The sequence below is a fragment of the Anolis carolinensis genome, unplaced genomic scaffold, assembly GCF_035594765.1.
Source record: "Anolis carolinensis isolate JA03-04 unplaced genomic scaffold, rAnoCar3.1.pri scaffold_11, whole genome shotgun sequence".
NCBI lineage: Eukaryota > Metazoa > Chordata > Lepidosauria > Squamata > Dactyloidae > Anolis > Anolis carolinensis.
This window is the reverse complement of record NW_026943822.1, coordinates 8,726,489-8,741,647: the sequence shown is the minus strand read 5'-3', so window position 1 is coordinate 8,741,647 and position 15,159 is coordinate 8,726,489. Positions and strand designations below refer to the sequence as shown.

Here is a 15,159-nt window from a genome sequence, read left to right as displayed (position 1 = left end):
AGGAATTCTGGGAACCGAGGTCCAAAACACCTGGAGAACCAAAGGATGGGCACCACTGGCTTCTCAACCCAGTCTTGCTATTTGAACTACTGAATTTACTCGAGTCTAATGCACCATCGAATCTAATGCAAACCTCAATTTTCAAAACCCAAAATGTGCTGCAGAATATGCCTCAAAAACAAAGTTTTTTTGCAGTTTAATAAACTTTTTCCATGTTTTTATGATAGGATCAATTAGGAAATCACATTTATAACCCAGGAACAAAAATTGCAGATACATAGTGTTATCTGTGCAGAAAAGTCCCCTGCGGGCTTTGCGTTGAGTAATCTCCCCAGCTATAGCATATTCTCCAAAGCAAGAGATCTCTCCATCTCCAAAAAAATGCATGTTTTGCCCATAATACTGATAAGTTTCAATATAGCACTACAACCAGACATGTGCCCAAAGTGTGCCCAGACGGTCCTTCCCTCTCATTCCTTTATAGCAATGAATTATTAGCATCAGCAAAAGAAAGAGATCGGATGAATGAATGGGAATCAATACACGACAATGGCACATCTCCACTCAATAATTTCATGAGGTTTATACTGCTGAGTTAGATTCTAGGTATTGATTACTTTTTTTGGAAAAAATATCCTGAATGAAAATCACAGGTGTAATGGCCAGCTTGCATGGCGGCCTGTATAGTACATTGATTTTTAAAACAAATGAGTATCTCTACAGGACACAGGAGCTGGGCTCACCAATTCCTCTCCTTTTGCTTCTATAGTTTTGAATGGCTCCAACAAGTACCTGCAGTTTTTAATTTTTTAAAACAGAGATGAAGATGAACAGCATGAAGATACTGGCCTTCAATAAATATGCCTCATCTCCTCAACATGGCTCTGTTCCTCCACAAAATGCTGCTATCTGCAACATTTCCTGCCTTCCATCTCAGTTAAACAGTAAATCCATGTCAAGTTTTAGTCCTACTTGAAAAAAGCAGAATCCAAGGTGCTGAATCTTGGTCAGCAAATGATTCAGCACCTTAGATAGTTCCTTGAAAATGAAAAAGCTTCATATATAGAACCTCATATTGGCTGTTTTCACATTTCCATAATTTCATTGCCAGTCCCTTTTCTCTGGATGCTCGAACTGTGGTTCCATATTCTTAGCAGACAATTTTAGTTCCTGTTGTAGATCAGCCATCATGGCCTGTATTCCATCAAGAAATGGAGTTGGAAACAGATGAGGCTGAGGATTTTGCAGACAATTCTGCTTCAGGCCGAGGCCCCATGACCTTCCAACTGCCTGATATGGTGATTTCAGAAGAACCACTAATTGGCAGACATTCCGAAGTCTCTTCATCATTACCCACACCAGATGGTGTTGACTTGGGTGAAGATGAGATGTTTAATCGAAAGGAATTTGTTACTAGAGATAGAAGCAAGAAAGAGGGAGTGATAAGGTCTCGAAGATTAGCTCAAGAGCCAGATGGCTAACTTTCCCAAGGGAAATTTTTGGGGGTCCTGTAATTCTTAATCTTACAGGCTTGGGATTCCTTAAAAGTGCCCCTCACTGCATTCTTGTTGCGGTGTCAACTTTGCCTTTCCTTGGAAGAGGTTCCAGTTTCCAGCTCCTTGCCTTGTCTTCTGAATCTGTGCTGAGTTTCCAGTTTCAGGAGAGCCGCACCGAGCTGCGACTCCCGAGTAGACCTTGCCTTGTTACCGCGACTTCCTTGTTCCTGAATCGAGATTGACTTTGCTTTGTTTACCATGCTTCTTTGACTTTGCTACGGGACTTTTCAAGCGGATTTGCAGTGATTTGTTTTCTGCTATTGTTTCATGGACAAACTTTGATTTCTAAAGGAAGCTATTGGGCTTCACTTGTGGATTACAAATTGGACATTGATAAACTCTTTCTGAATTGCAATAGACTATATATTATGGACTATTTCTTACTCTGACTTTCCACCTTAAAAGTGCATAGATATATATATTCTGCTTCAATATATATTCTGCTTGTGTGTTATATTTGGTTTTCGGGTGTTCGTGCTGCCTTGGGGTGCAACAGTTCCTGTGATGCTAGCAGTGTGACAACTGAAGGAAAACTACACCTTATATGCTTTCATTTTGCTTCCCTCCCCCGCCTGTAAGCAAACATCTGTCACTGTTTGAGTACCCCTTATCCAAAATGCTTAAGACCACTGGATTTCATTTTTTTAAAAAAAAATTGGAATACTTGTATTTACGTACATACACAAAAAAATAGATTTCTTGGAGATGGCATTCACTGATGTTTCATATACACCTAAATGCGTGTAGCATGAATGTAATTTAAGACATTTTAAAAATAATAATTTTGTGCATGAAACAAAGTTTGGGTACTTTGCTGAGGATATAGACCCACAGCCTGGCTGATTTGGACATCTTTCTGATTTACAGGCCCCTGGCAGCACAGTGAGTTAAACCACTGAGCTGCTGGACTTGCAGAAAGGTTGGCGGTTCAAATCTGTGGAGTGGAGTGAGCTCCCACTATTAGCCCCAGCTTTTGCCAACCTAGCAGTTCGAAAACATGCAAATGTGAGTAGATCAATAGGTACCGCTTCTGCAGAAAGGTTAATGCCACTGGCCACATGACCCAGGAGGTGTCTATGGACAATGCCAGCTCTTTGGCTTAGAAATGGAGATGAGCACCGACCCCTAGAGACGGTCACGACTAGACTTAATGTCAGGGGAAACCTTTACCTTTCCTATAGATTTTCAAATTCTTGATAAAGGATGCTCAATTTGTTGTATAAATAAATACCCACCAGCAGAGTTGATTTCTGCTTCTCCTACATGGGATAGCAATGGAGCAAAACAAACGCATACTGAAGGCCAACATATCTGGCTGCAATCATGTGCAAAACTCAGCTGTATTTCCATCACTTTCAGGTGGACGCAACCATTGTGCCTTGTTTAAGAAAAGAAATTCCACTCCACTTCTGTTGCACAATGTATGCTGCATAGATCCAAAGTGAACTGCTTGCACAACTATTCTGAAACTAACATAGTGCTCCAACTGCATTCCCACACCCATCTCACAAAGTCGTAGGAAAAAGAAAGGCATGCCTTTTGTTTCCCAGGTCCTTGGAGAGAGCATGGGTGCTATTAATACATGTCCCCATTTTAGAGCGGTGACTCAGTTTTTCCAGAATTGCTTGCAAAGGGTTTGTTTTTACAGGCAGCTTGCACACGATGTGAGACGATACGTCTCCTTTAGGTGTGAACTTGTCCGACAACTTGAAGAGGACAATGCTCTAAATCCATGCCATATCTATGGACAAGCCATAGAGGGCCAAGCCAAAGTACCTGGTTTCTAGGACCCTGGCATTTTCCTGTGCAAATTTACTTGGAAGGAAGCTGCTCCTGGATTCATTTCAAGGCAAGTAAATACTAGTCGGACGCACAGGATTGCAATGTGAGTCCCTAAAATCAAAATTGGTTCCTTTCCTCTTTCTAAAGTGTCTTAAAAAGCAATAACCAGGGGCTCATTTGGGTGATGGGGTGCACATCAGCAACCTCTTTCACAGCTTTACTTTCCGATGTTTTAATGCACACCAACTTTGTTACATGTACAAAAAAATTGGGTATAAAATTACCATTAGGCTATGTGTACAAGCTGTATATAAAACATACATGAATGTCGTGTTGGACTTGGGTCCCATCTGCAAGATATCTCATTATGTATGTATAGTCGGTCCTCCATATTCACTGGGGTAAGAAGCACAGCATCCTCACAAAAGTAAACAAAATGTAATTTTAAAAAATCTGGGTTTTTTTTAACCTCAGAGAAGTTGACCATAGAATTACTCTAGTCTAGACAACCTAGAGATACTTAGGTGTTCTCTTTAGAAGCTGCTAGATCTTCCAGTATAATTTTATGATGGACTTCTGCTGAAGGTTGACCATAGAATTGAACTGGAGAATCTAAAGATTCCTAATAGGTGTTTTCTATTACTTTCTAGATCCGTCAGCATGGCTCTGTGGGCAACTTCCAACAGAATTTGGACATATCGTATATACTCAAGCATAAGCTGACCCGAATATAAGCCGAGGCACCTAATTTTACCACAAAAAACTGGGATAACTTATTGACTCGAGTATAAGCCGAGGGTGGGAGATGCAGCAGCTACGGGTAAATTTCAAAATAAAAATAGATACCAATAAAATTTCATTAATCGAGGCATCAGTAGGTTAAATGTTTTTGAATATTTACCATATTTCAAAGAAAAAAATTAAACTAGCTCTATAAGTAGAAAAGTAGGGGCAACAAAACCAATATGGTATCAACAATAACCTAATAATAATAATAATAATAATAATAATAATAATAATAATAATAATAAAAACTTCATTTGGATCCCATCCTATCTCCCCATGGGGATTCAGGCCGGCTTCCAACATAGTAACAGGCAAACATTCAATGCTTATATAAACAATGCAGAGCTAGATATAGATCTATAATTATAGATACTAATTTCACATAAGCATTTTCCCCTGAAAAGTTTGCAAAGCCCCTCTGTATGTGTGCGTGCATTTCCCCTACAATACTTGCAAGCCCTATATATATATATATATATATATATATATATATATATATATATATATATTCATATCTATCTAGACATGTCTATATATATTTGTGTGTTCATTTCCCCCCTGTAATATTTCCAAGCCCTATATATAGGTAGGTAAGAATATATTCATATCTATCCAGACATCTCTCTTTATATAGATATTTGCAGAGACTTGCAAACATATGAGGGTAAATTCATATATAAAAATAATGTACATGTATGGCTACAGATACATGGATCTATATGTTTAAAGGATTTGCAAAGACCTGCAAACATGAGGGGAAATTCATCTATAAAATTAATGTATATAGATAGATACACATATAAAGGTACATAGAGATGGCAAAAGCTTCCAAGGGGTTAATTCCTATATATCTGTGGGAGAGTTTAGCTAATATTTCAGGGGGAAATGCTTTCATAAGATTAATGAATATTTTTCTTCTTCTTCCTGACTTGCAAGGGTGTCTTTCTCTTTTCAAAACATTCCTTTGATTAAGAGCGAGGGAGGCTTTGCAAAAGTAAACACACTGTTAAGGGAGGAGAAGAGAGAAATAGATCACATATTGCAAGCAATAGCCTGCAGGCTCTGTTGCTGGCCTTGACCTTGACCCGATTATAAGCCGGGGGAGGCTTTTTCAGCTCATAAATAAGGGCTGAAAAACTCGGCTTATCTTCGAGTATATACAGTAGATTTTACTGGAGGATCTAGAGAGGTACCCATTCTGTACACAAAGACAGATACTCCAAAATCTGAATATGTTCAGAAACACTTCTGAACCAAAGGGATGTTCAACCAGTACTAGATATTTGGGGAAATGGTCAGCCAAAGGCATAGACTTGATCAATAATCCACATGGAGGACACGGATGCCAAGTCAATAGAGACTGGTTGTGCCATGAGTGCAAGGTGTTAAGAGGTCCATGGAAGCCAGCCAAGTTGATCCTTGGTGGCTTGTGGAGACTTAGCGTGATCCTATTAACTGCCAGGCCCCAAGTGGAGAGAGACGGAGAGAGAAAGCAGAAGGATAGAGAACAAGCTCATTGTTCTGGAACAAAGGGCCATGGAGGTTTTTGCTGCAGCAGCAAACAGATGCCAGAACAACAATGTCTCTATTAACAAGCGACAAAGTTTCAACAAAGCGCTCCTTGATTATACACAATAAAAATATTTGTTATCAAAGCTTCCCAGGCCCCACCGCCATCAGACAAATTCCAAAGGGCGAGTCGGAGACAACAAGTCACATGCAAAGCAGGAAGCCTGACACATCTTTGCAGCTCACCCTCTCCTTCTCGGTGTTCTCTGAGAATGAGATATGGCTCTTGCCCTTGCTTCAGACAGATAAGGATGGAGGTGTCTCTGTACCTTGCTCTGTACCTTTCATTATCCAGAGAAAGTTGGATGTTTCAGTTTGTCATATAAAATCTTTGCCCATGGAGTTAGATCCTTGTTCGATCTGTGATTCATATGGCAGAGATGCAAAAGCTAAAGTTGGGGGAAGAATAGGAAACTGGAGGCATCCAGATGTTTTTGTGATTGTACTTCCATCATTTTACACCTGTGGCTACTATACAGAGTGGGCCAATGTGGACAACAATGTAGTCAATACAGCTGGATGACCATATGTTCCTTACTCCAATTCATGATGTGACATTATTTCAAGTTGCAGGGGACCTTCTTGAATGTCAAGCTAATTTTCCAAGAAATTCTCAACCATCTGAATCAATACAACTTCTCACTTTGATACCATCCCACCACTTGGTATGTACTCCGATCTGATTTCGTTTCAGAAGCTAAGCAGGGCTTGTCCTAGTTAGTACTTGGATAGGAGACCACAAGGGATTATTACAGAGCTCTAGGCTGGGTTACAAAAGCCTCCTGCCTGAAACCCCATGAATGCCAGCCAGCGTTCACAACACAAGACCGGATGGACCAAGTGTGCTACTCAGCATCAGTTGTGTTTGAGGTCCCTCAAATTGATCCCAGCTCATGACAACCTTAAAATGAACCTACCATAGGGTTTTCTTGTCAAGATTTGTTCGATAGGGTTTGCCATAGCCTTCCTCCGAAGAGTGCAAGGCTTGCCCAAGATCACCTAGACTGATTCTATTACAAAATAGGGATTTGAACCCTGATCTGAGCATTGGGTGTTTCTTCAACAAACCATTCAAGCCAAGATGGAAAGACAAAGTTAAGCACTGGATCTGATTTGAAGCATGCGTTGACATCTGTCTTGCCTTGTTTATTCAGTGGAGACCTCGAAAAGCCATTAGCAAAATAACACGAAGCAGAGCAATTGCTGTAATAATATTGGTAACCCAGAGCCAATAGGACATTGTGTTTCCTCCACCTTTTTAATTTAATGAATACATCTGCTTAAGTGGCCTCCCAATTTTGCCTTTAAACTGTGTGAAAGCGTTGCTGTTAATGGATTAGAACTCCAACCCAAAATGAACTACAGCCTTATTTACCTTTCCCTTTAGCCATCTTGTTTATTGCTGTGATAAGCGGGGAACCCAGCCAACCTCTCCAGACCTGCTGAGGAAAGACAATTCGGACTTGATGCCAATCACTCTAGGGAAAGGTGGCTCATTTAAAAGCCTTCAACTTGTTGCCAGATTGACAGGGAACAGCAGTGAAACTGGTGCCATAACATCCTCACAGAGCCTTGTAGAGTCTTACAATAAGATAATTATGCCTCTGTATTCCATATGGCCAAATGAAGACCAAAATATAAATAAAGGCTTCTTGTTGTTGAGGCGGGGCTGTGGCACAGGCTGGTGAGCAGCCTGCTGCAATAAATCACTCTGACCATGAGGTCATGAGTTCAAGGCCAGCCCGTAGTGGGTGAGCACCCGTCAATAAAAAAAATAAAAAATAGCCCCTGCTTGTTGCTGACCTAGCAACTCAAAAGATAGTTTCATCTATCAAGCAGGAAATAAGGTACCACTTATAAAGTGGGGAGGCAAATTTAACTCATTTACGACATTGGAATGAGGAAGTGCCGTCACAGTAGATGATGAAGCAGCTGCTCCCCCCTGTGGCCAGAATCGAACATCCCCTCAGGAGAAGGTTAAATTGCCTCTGCGTCTGTCTCTGTCTCGGTTCTATGTGTATATGGGCATTGAATGTTTGACCTATATGTATATAATGTGATCCGCCCTGAGTCCCCTTTGGGGTGAGAAGGGCGGAATATAAATACTGTAAATAAATAAATACACATGTTTCTGTTTCTATCAACACATGTTTCTATCAACTCAAAGGTTGATAAGAATAATACCACAATTTATGTGCCACGTGACAAGAATAGGTAAGGATGCAGTAGCTATAGTTGGGGAAAAGGATATGCAGTAAGGTTGTGCAATCCGAATAAACCTTGACTCATTTTGTGTCCTGGCTTTCGCTGGGGGCCCCAATCTGTTTTTTGGGAGCATCCCAAAATTGGAAGGACAAGATACCTGTTTTCGCTCTGAGGTGCCGAAAGATCTGTTTTCTATCACCCTATTATGGGAGGGAGGCTTCCCAGGCTCCCCTTCTCATCATAGGCATTTAAGCTGTTTCTGTTCTAGAGGAGAGGTGCTCAACTGCAGACAGGCCCACACTTTAAGAGGCTTCTTATCTGTTTCTTACTCTAGAGGAGGCGCTTGGCTGCAGGTAAGTGTGAGTGCTTTCTGGGCCTGCACACCACACATGCACTCTTTCCAAAGCAAGGAGGCTGCTCATGAAAAGCAGGAGAGAAGCCGGGATCGGCTCACACTTGCTTTCATGTCAAGCTGATTTTCTTACCGGGAGGGGGCTTCACATTACGTGCTCCCAAAGGTAACAAAAGTAATGAAAGAACGAATGTAAAGAAGGAAAACGGGATCCGCACACAACTCTACTATGCAGTAAACATTGTGTCTGGACAAGGACCTCAACAATACATCTGACAATCCTTTAAGAAACAATTGAAAACCTGGATTTTTGGGCTGGCCTTTGGAGAGACAGCTATTGGATGACCAGCCTCATTATAATTCTATTCTGAATGTTATTAGGTTCCTTTCATCGGGGTATTTTAATCTAATGATTTTATCTTATATTGCTGCTATAGTCCCCCCCACCTTTGAAGTTGACTGAATTGCATTGGTGGTTGTTTGATATTATTACTGTTGTATAAACCTTTGTTTTAACTTCTATTTTATCATCTTCTTGTGTTTTAAACTGTGTATATTGTTAATGTATTTGCGCTGTTACTTTTGTAACATTGTGAGCTGCCCTGAGTCCCCACGGGGAGATGATGGCGGGGTATAAATAAAGTTGTTGTTATTATTATTATTATTATTATTATTATTATTATTATTATTATTACACAGCAAACAAGATAGACATGCTGGATTTCGTATCAAAAAATCACAAGTCGAACACTTCCCAAGTGTCTAGGACTGTGTGATGTATTTTCAGATGATGCGCGCAGATCCCAGCAGGGTGGCCTTTTGCAGTTGGCAGATCGTGATTTTGTTAATGTCTATTGTTTCCAAATGCCGGCTGAGATCTTTTGGCATGGCACCCAATGTGCCCATCACCACCGGGACCACCTGCACTCGTTTCTGCCAGAGTCTTTGAAGTTCAATCTTGAGGTCCTGATAGCGGCTGAGTTTTTCCTGTTGTTTTTCGTCAATGCAACTGTCCCCTGGGATGGCAAAATCAATGATCCAAACCTTTTTCTTTTCCACAACTGTGGTGTCTGGTGTGTTGTGTTCCAGAACTTTGTCAGTCTGGATTCGGAAGTCCCACAGTATCTTTGCGTGCTCATTTTCCAATACTTTTGCAGGTTTGTGATCCCACCAGTTCTTTTCTGCTGGGAGGTGATACTTGAGGCATAAGTTCCAATGAATCATTTGGGCCACATAGTTGTGCCTCTGTTTGTAGTCTGTCTGTGCGATTTTTTTACAGCAGCTGAGGATATGATCTATTATTATTATTATTATTATTATTATTATTATTATTATTATTATTATTATAGTCCTGCTCAAAATTGCAGGAAGTGATAAGATATGACTCAACTTGGAAGGAGAGAGGAAGATCTTACAAGTTGAGGCCTGAAGGGAAAAGTCTGAGAGTTGACCATAAGGCCAAAATAAGATGCACTCATTCTACAACGTGAATCAAGGAAAAATTGCAAGCTGTAGAGTTATTAAGCTCTTCAAACTCTCATGGAAAAGCCGATTAAGCGTTACCAGAGCATTCTTACCCCAGTGTCGACTAACTGGCGCTTTTCACTAATAATCATAATCATCCAAAATATTTTTTAAAACTATTTGTCCAGCACAAATAGTCCTCCTTTCTTGATGCTGGCTTGGTAAATTTCCATTATGGTTCAATGAATGCAGTTTCAAAACTGGCTAACACACATCCCCAGGAATCCCCTATGACTTGCTATATGTTGTTCTATGCCATTGCTAAGTTCATTTTCCCAAACGACTGTGAATGGTATGTTTGCTCGGGGGCTAGGTTCCTCGGATGTGCGGCTGACATCTGGACCAGCTTTGTGTCATTAAATAAACAGCTGCCTTCTAGTCATTATGCTTCTGTTTTTCAGCCTCACACTGGGCAAGTTTTTCCTTCAACTTCAAAAAAGGAACCTTTCCCCAAGCTCTGGCTAACCAGGAGCTGAGATCCTACATTGGAGTTGTATGGCATAAATTATTATAGACAGATTAGTACATTAATACTGCACAATCCTTAGGCTGAGAAACCATTGTGCAACTCAACCAAGACACTCAAAACAATGGGCAAAAGAAACATGAAGGTGGATGCTCCATATTGAACCAAAAATGCCCAACTTTTTTGGAAATGCAATGCCATGTTTACAACATCAACAGGATTGTGCCTCAAACTAGACCTACGCCTGTAAACTGCTAGTTTCTCATCTCAAGAAAAAGGATAATCTCAAAGAATAAGGCAGAGACACACAATATGAACCTTTGGATGAAAAATAGGCACTTTTCCACCAGTTTGGGCATTTTTCAAAAGATTTCAGAGGCGGACATCTTGGCAGTCACTAAAGGTAATTAAGGAAGGTGGCGAGGAGGAACGCATTGTCCAGAAAGTCATCATTGATCACTTTCAAGTCAGTCAAAAATAAAATACCCATATGATTAAAGTTCAAGGTTATTGTTTTTTTTTGCAGATCCTGCTCATAGAAGACATTAGGAGGAGATCTTCCTAATTAGCCACTGCCTCATTACGGTTGTCAGACCAAAAAAGATTATTAACAGATCATCAGCTTTCTCTAACACCGGCAAACAGTAGATAAATAGAATGATTTTCTCAGCCATGACTTTCCAATTAGAAAAACCAATAGGCAAGGAGGAAAGATGGGTCATTCTCTCACCATTCCTTTCCCTCCTGCCACTCAAAAAACCATCAAGGACCTCCCCAAAATCATCAATATCCAGATGGTTCTTTGGCTCCAGTGTCACAAAGCAATCTTTTGAACAGCAGTGAGACACAAAGCATTTCAGATGGGAAAAAGAAAGCTAAGAACCTATGCAGATCTCAATAGAAGAGTTACACATTGTTAGCACTGCACAACCTTTGCACTGAATCATCATCATCATCTCCCTGTGGTTCGAGGGATACTACATCATTAAAACAAGAAATTAAACACCATTAAAAGCCATGCAACAAAATATAGAGAGTTAAAATACAAGTTTTTCATCATGTCAGAAGTGATGTGAGAACATACTGCAAGTCGCTTCTGGTGTGAGAATTGGCAGTCTACAGAGATGTTGCCCAGGGAATGCTCAGATGTGTTGCTGAGAGGCTTCTCTTGTGTCCCTGCAAGCTAGAGTTGACAGATGGGAGCTCACCCCCTCTCACAGATTCAAACCGGCAATCTTCAGGTCAGCAACCCAACCTTCAAGTCAACAGTTCAGCCTGCACAAGTGTTTAACCCATTGCGTCACTATGGCTCCTTTAAAATACAGGTTAAAATCCATGGATAAAATACAGATTTAAATTTGCAATGAATGGACCCATTCATGCACAATCTAATAGGAATGTATAACCAAATGCACAATTTCCTGAGGCTATCTTGGTATGCCAAGATATGATTGAACTCATACACATTAGTCTCTTTTCCCAGGTGGACAAACAGGGTTCCTGACACTCCGAAACACATATTAGTACAGCTATAGATCTCCGACTACATCTTCCGCAGCAGAAATGGCTCTTTTGGGTCTATTGGTTGCCACAATATCTATTGATGTATGGGCCTTCTAAAGCAGGAAACTATTGGAGATGTAATCATGCTAATGTTTCCAAATGCATATGATTTGGAGTTTTCCCACACATACACTTTCGACTGCTAAAAAATAATAATACTTGGTTTCTGGATTATCATTTTTATCCACTTGTGATGTAATGGATAGGAGATCTGATAACACTTTCAACATGTCAATGAATGATGTAAAATATACAAATGGGATTATATTTGGACATTGGATGAACTGTCTAGGCCAGGGGTCCCCAAACTAAGGCTCGGGGGCCGGATGCGGCCCTCCAAGGTCATTTACTTGGCCCCTGTCCTAAACTTTAGACTTAGGGTTGACCTGTCTACCTGGTCTTTGGAGGTCTCTTTGTTTACTTATGGCCTTATAAGATCGTCTAGATGGTCTTTGAAGGTCTCATTGCTTAGTTACGGCCTTATGAGACCACCTAGATGGCTTTTGGAGTTCACTTTTGTTACCTATGGTCCTATGAGACCATCTAGATGGCCTTTGAAGGTCCCTTTCCTTACCTATGGTTTTATGAAATTGTCTAGATGGCCTTTGGGGGCCCCTTTCCTTACCTATGATCTTATTAGATTGTCTAGATGGCCTTTGGGGGTCCCTTTCCTTATCTATGGTTTTCTGATGGCCTTATGAGATCATCTAGATGGCCTTTGAGGGTCCTTTTCCTTACCTATGGTCTTATGAGACCATCTAGATGGTCTTTGGAGGTCTCTTTGCTTACCTATGGTCTTATGAGATTGTCTAGATCAGGGGTCCCCAAACTAAGGCCCTACAAGGTCATTGACCTGGCCTCTGTCCTAAACTTTAGACTTAGGATTGAGGTAAGTGTGAAATGACTTGAAGGCACACAACAACAATCCTAATTTTGGACTATTTCATCATAGTCCGGCCCCCCAACAGTCTGAGGGACTGTGAACCGGCCCTCCACTTGAAAAGTTTGAGGACACCTGGTCTAGGCCTTTCCTCATGGGAGTTGGGAAGAAAAGATAAGATAAGAACTACGTGCAATGAAGGAGGAAATAACTCTTTCTTCCACAATTGTGGGTCACTTACCTATATACAGGGAGGAATCCTTCCGTCTCACGTGGTCATCGATGTAGGAAACTCCCAAAGGTTGTACGGGTGTAGCCCCAATGCCGAGGAGAACTTGTGCCCCGATGAGAAGCAAATACATCATGTTGGTGGCAGTCCGGTTCCTGCAGATAAGATCCGGGTCTGGTCCCTCTTCGCGGGTGGACCCATTGATCACACACACGTCCCTGCCTTCAGCCCCCCAACGGATCTCCCCAGACTCATATTCGTACTGGTGGGTCAGGAACTCGGGTAGCGCAGAAAGGAGGGCCCCCAATGCCATCACGATCCCTCCGCATCCGATCAGACGCGGCCTGTGACCCCGGGCACCGAAGTAGCTCACAAAGAGGATGAGGGCCAGGTTCCCAATCTCGAAGCTGCTAGCGATGACGCCCACGTCGGCGCTCTGGAGGTTGAACCGTCGCTCCAAGGTGGTCAGGACGCTCACCTGTGAAGGAACAGAGAGATGGAGATCCAGGTTATGACAAGATCGGATCTGTGTATTTCAACAGGAGAAAAGCTGTTGGGTAGTTTGTAAGGACTTCATCACATGGATTTAGGGCTCCGTTTCCATGCACTTCAGAAACGGAGCCCCATAGAGGCCATCATATAACATAAAGGCACTTCCGATGGGCCTCTATGAGTCTCCGTTTATGCAGTGTTATCCGACTCCAAACAACTTCCAACAAATTCCAACTTTGTTGGGCTTCAGAAAAGCCCTAAAAACATGACTGTGTGTCCAGGCTTTTAATCAATAAATGGCGAAGATGACAAGGACTGAACTATGGATAAGGCATGAGGATGAACGGATTTGATTTTATGTTTGAAATCTATATTTTGTCATTTATAATGTATTTTAATAGTTTTAACTGTTTTATGTACTGTTTTATATTGATTGTATGGGCATCGAATTGTTGCCGTTGTAAGCCGCCCTGAGTCCCTTTGGGTGAGAAGGGCGGGATAAAAATGTGAGAAATAAATAAATAACTTAAAATGGCAAAAGACGAGGAGAAGATAGAGAAAGGACATGGGATGGCTGGCCATCCCAGAAACTGGGACAAGAAAGTGGGAAATGAAGTAAGATGGTTACCTCTGCATTCCCTGCTTTTTCCCTACCCATCTGATAGTCCTTAGAACTACATGGACATGAATTGTTCTCCTGGTGGAAAAAAACCCCCACCACTTGTGAAATTATTATTATAAGATGTGGAAGGAGCTATTATTACACAGCTCAACTCTATTCCTGGGGTTATTTGGAAAATTGCTTCGGCTAGACTGCATCACTTCTAGTTCCTTAGATATGGTTATCATTATTTTCTTTAGGTGAGTAGACGGCAACTGTTAAATGGCATATGTTCTGTATCTCAAAATCTATAGTTGGCAGGGGGAAATTACTGCCATTTTTGGAATCAGTGGGTCAAATATACCCAGAAACAGGCCCAAAATATGTGTTGACCAGTGTTGTATATATATTGCTGCAGTCCAGTATGGCGCAGTGTAGAATTTTTGCTTTGCAGTATCCCTCTTGATTGACTTCTTCTTCTTCGTCTTCTTCTTCTTCTTCTTCTTCTTCTTCTTCTTCTTCTTCTTCTTCTTATTATTATTATTATTATTATTACCCCATTTTCCTCTCTTATATGAGAATCTATATTGCCATCTGGCACATGAGCAGGAATGAAAACTCGGAGGGGTGTAAACCAATAAAGATAATAATGGCTGCAATTTCTTCCTGGTTTCTTGTTTCATAGCACAGCCCACGGAAACACTAGAATTGATGAGGAAGCGTGCACAGCCAGCCATTTTTCACAATGTGACCAAGATTAATAGTGGGGTTCCTCCCACAACCATTAAAACAGCAGGACGGAAGAAAAAGCACGGCAGCAAACGCTCTCACTCCGCGTGGGAAAACATGCCCATCACAGGCAGCTTTGCCTGCTCTTTAATACAGAGACTCCAATTGTGACTTGTCCCTCTTCAATGCAGACCCTAAAAGCAGCCCAGAAGTGGTGGTTTCAAACTGCATTTTTTCTGCAATGTAGACTACTAGATGTATCCTTAGTCCATGAAAGCTTGCTCTAGCAACAATGTTCTCTCAATCTCCAGGCTGCTACAAGATACCTTTGCATACTGATATTCCAAACCAACATGGCTATCTCTTTGAATTTGAATACTTACAACTTGTCTACTTTGCTGTGTTCACATTACCCACCCCTTGTC

At 41.2% G+C, this 15,159-nt stretch overlaps 1 protein-coding gene across 2 annotated transcripts in view; it reads right to left on the bottom strand.

Moving 5' to 3' along the window:
* slco3a1 (solute carrier organic anion transporter family member 3A1) overlaps positions 1–15,159 on the bottom strand; it is a 144,037-nt gene that overhangs the window by 86,995 nt on the left and 41,883 nt on the right. For both annotated transcript variants that reach the window (XM_062963495.1, XM_062963496.1), the window contains exon 2: positions 12,925–13,390. In XM_062963495.1, coding sequence (XP_062819565.1) covers positions 12,925–13,390 — 466 coding nt within the window. The remainder of the gene's footprint in view (positions 1–12,924; positions 13,391–15,159) is intronic.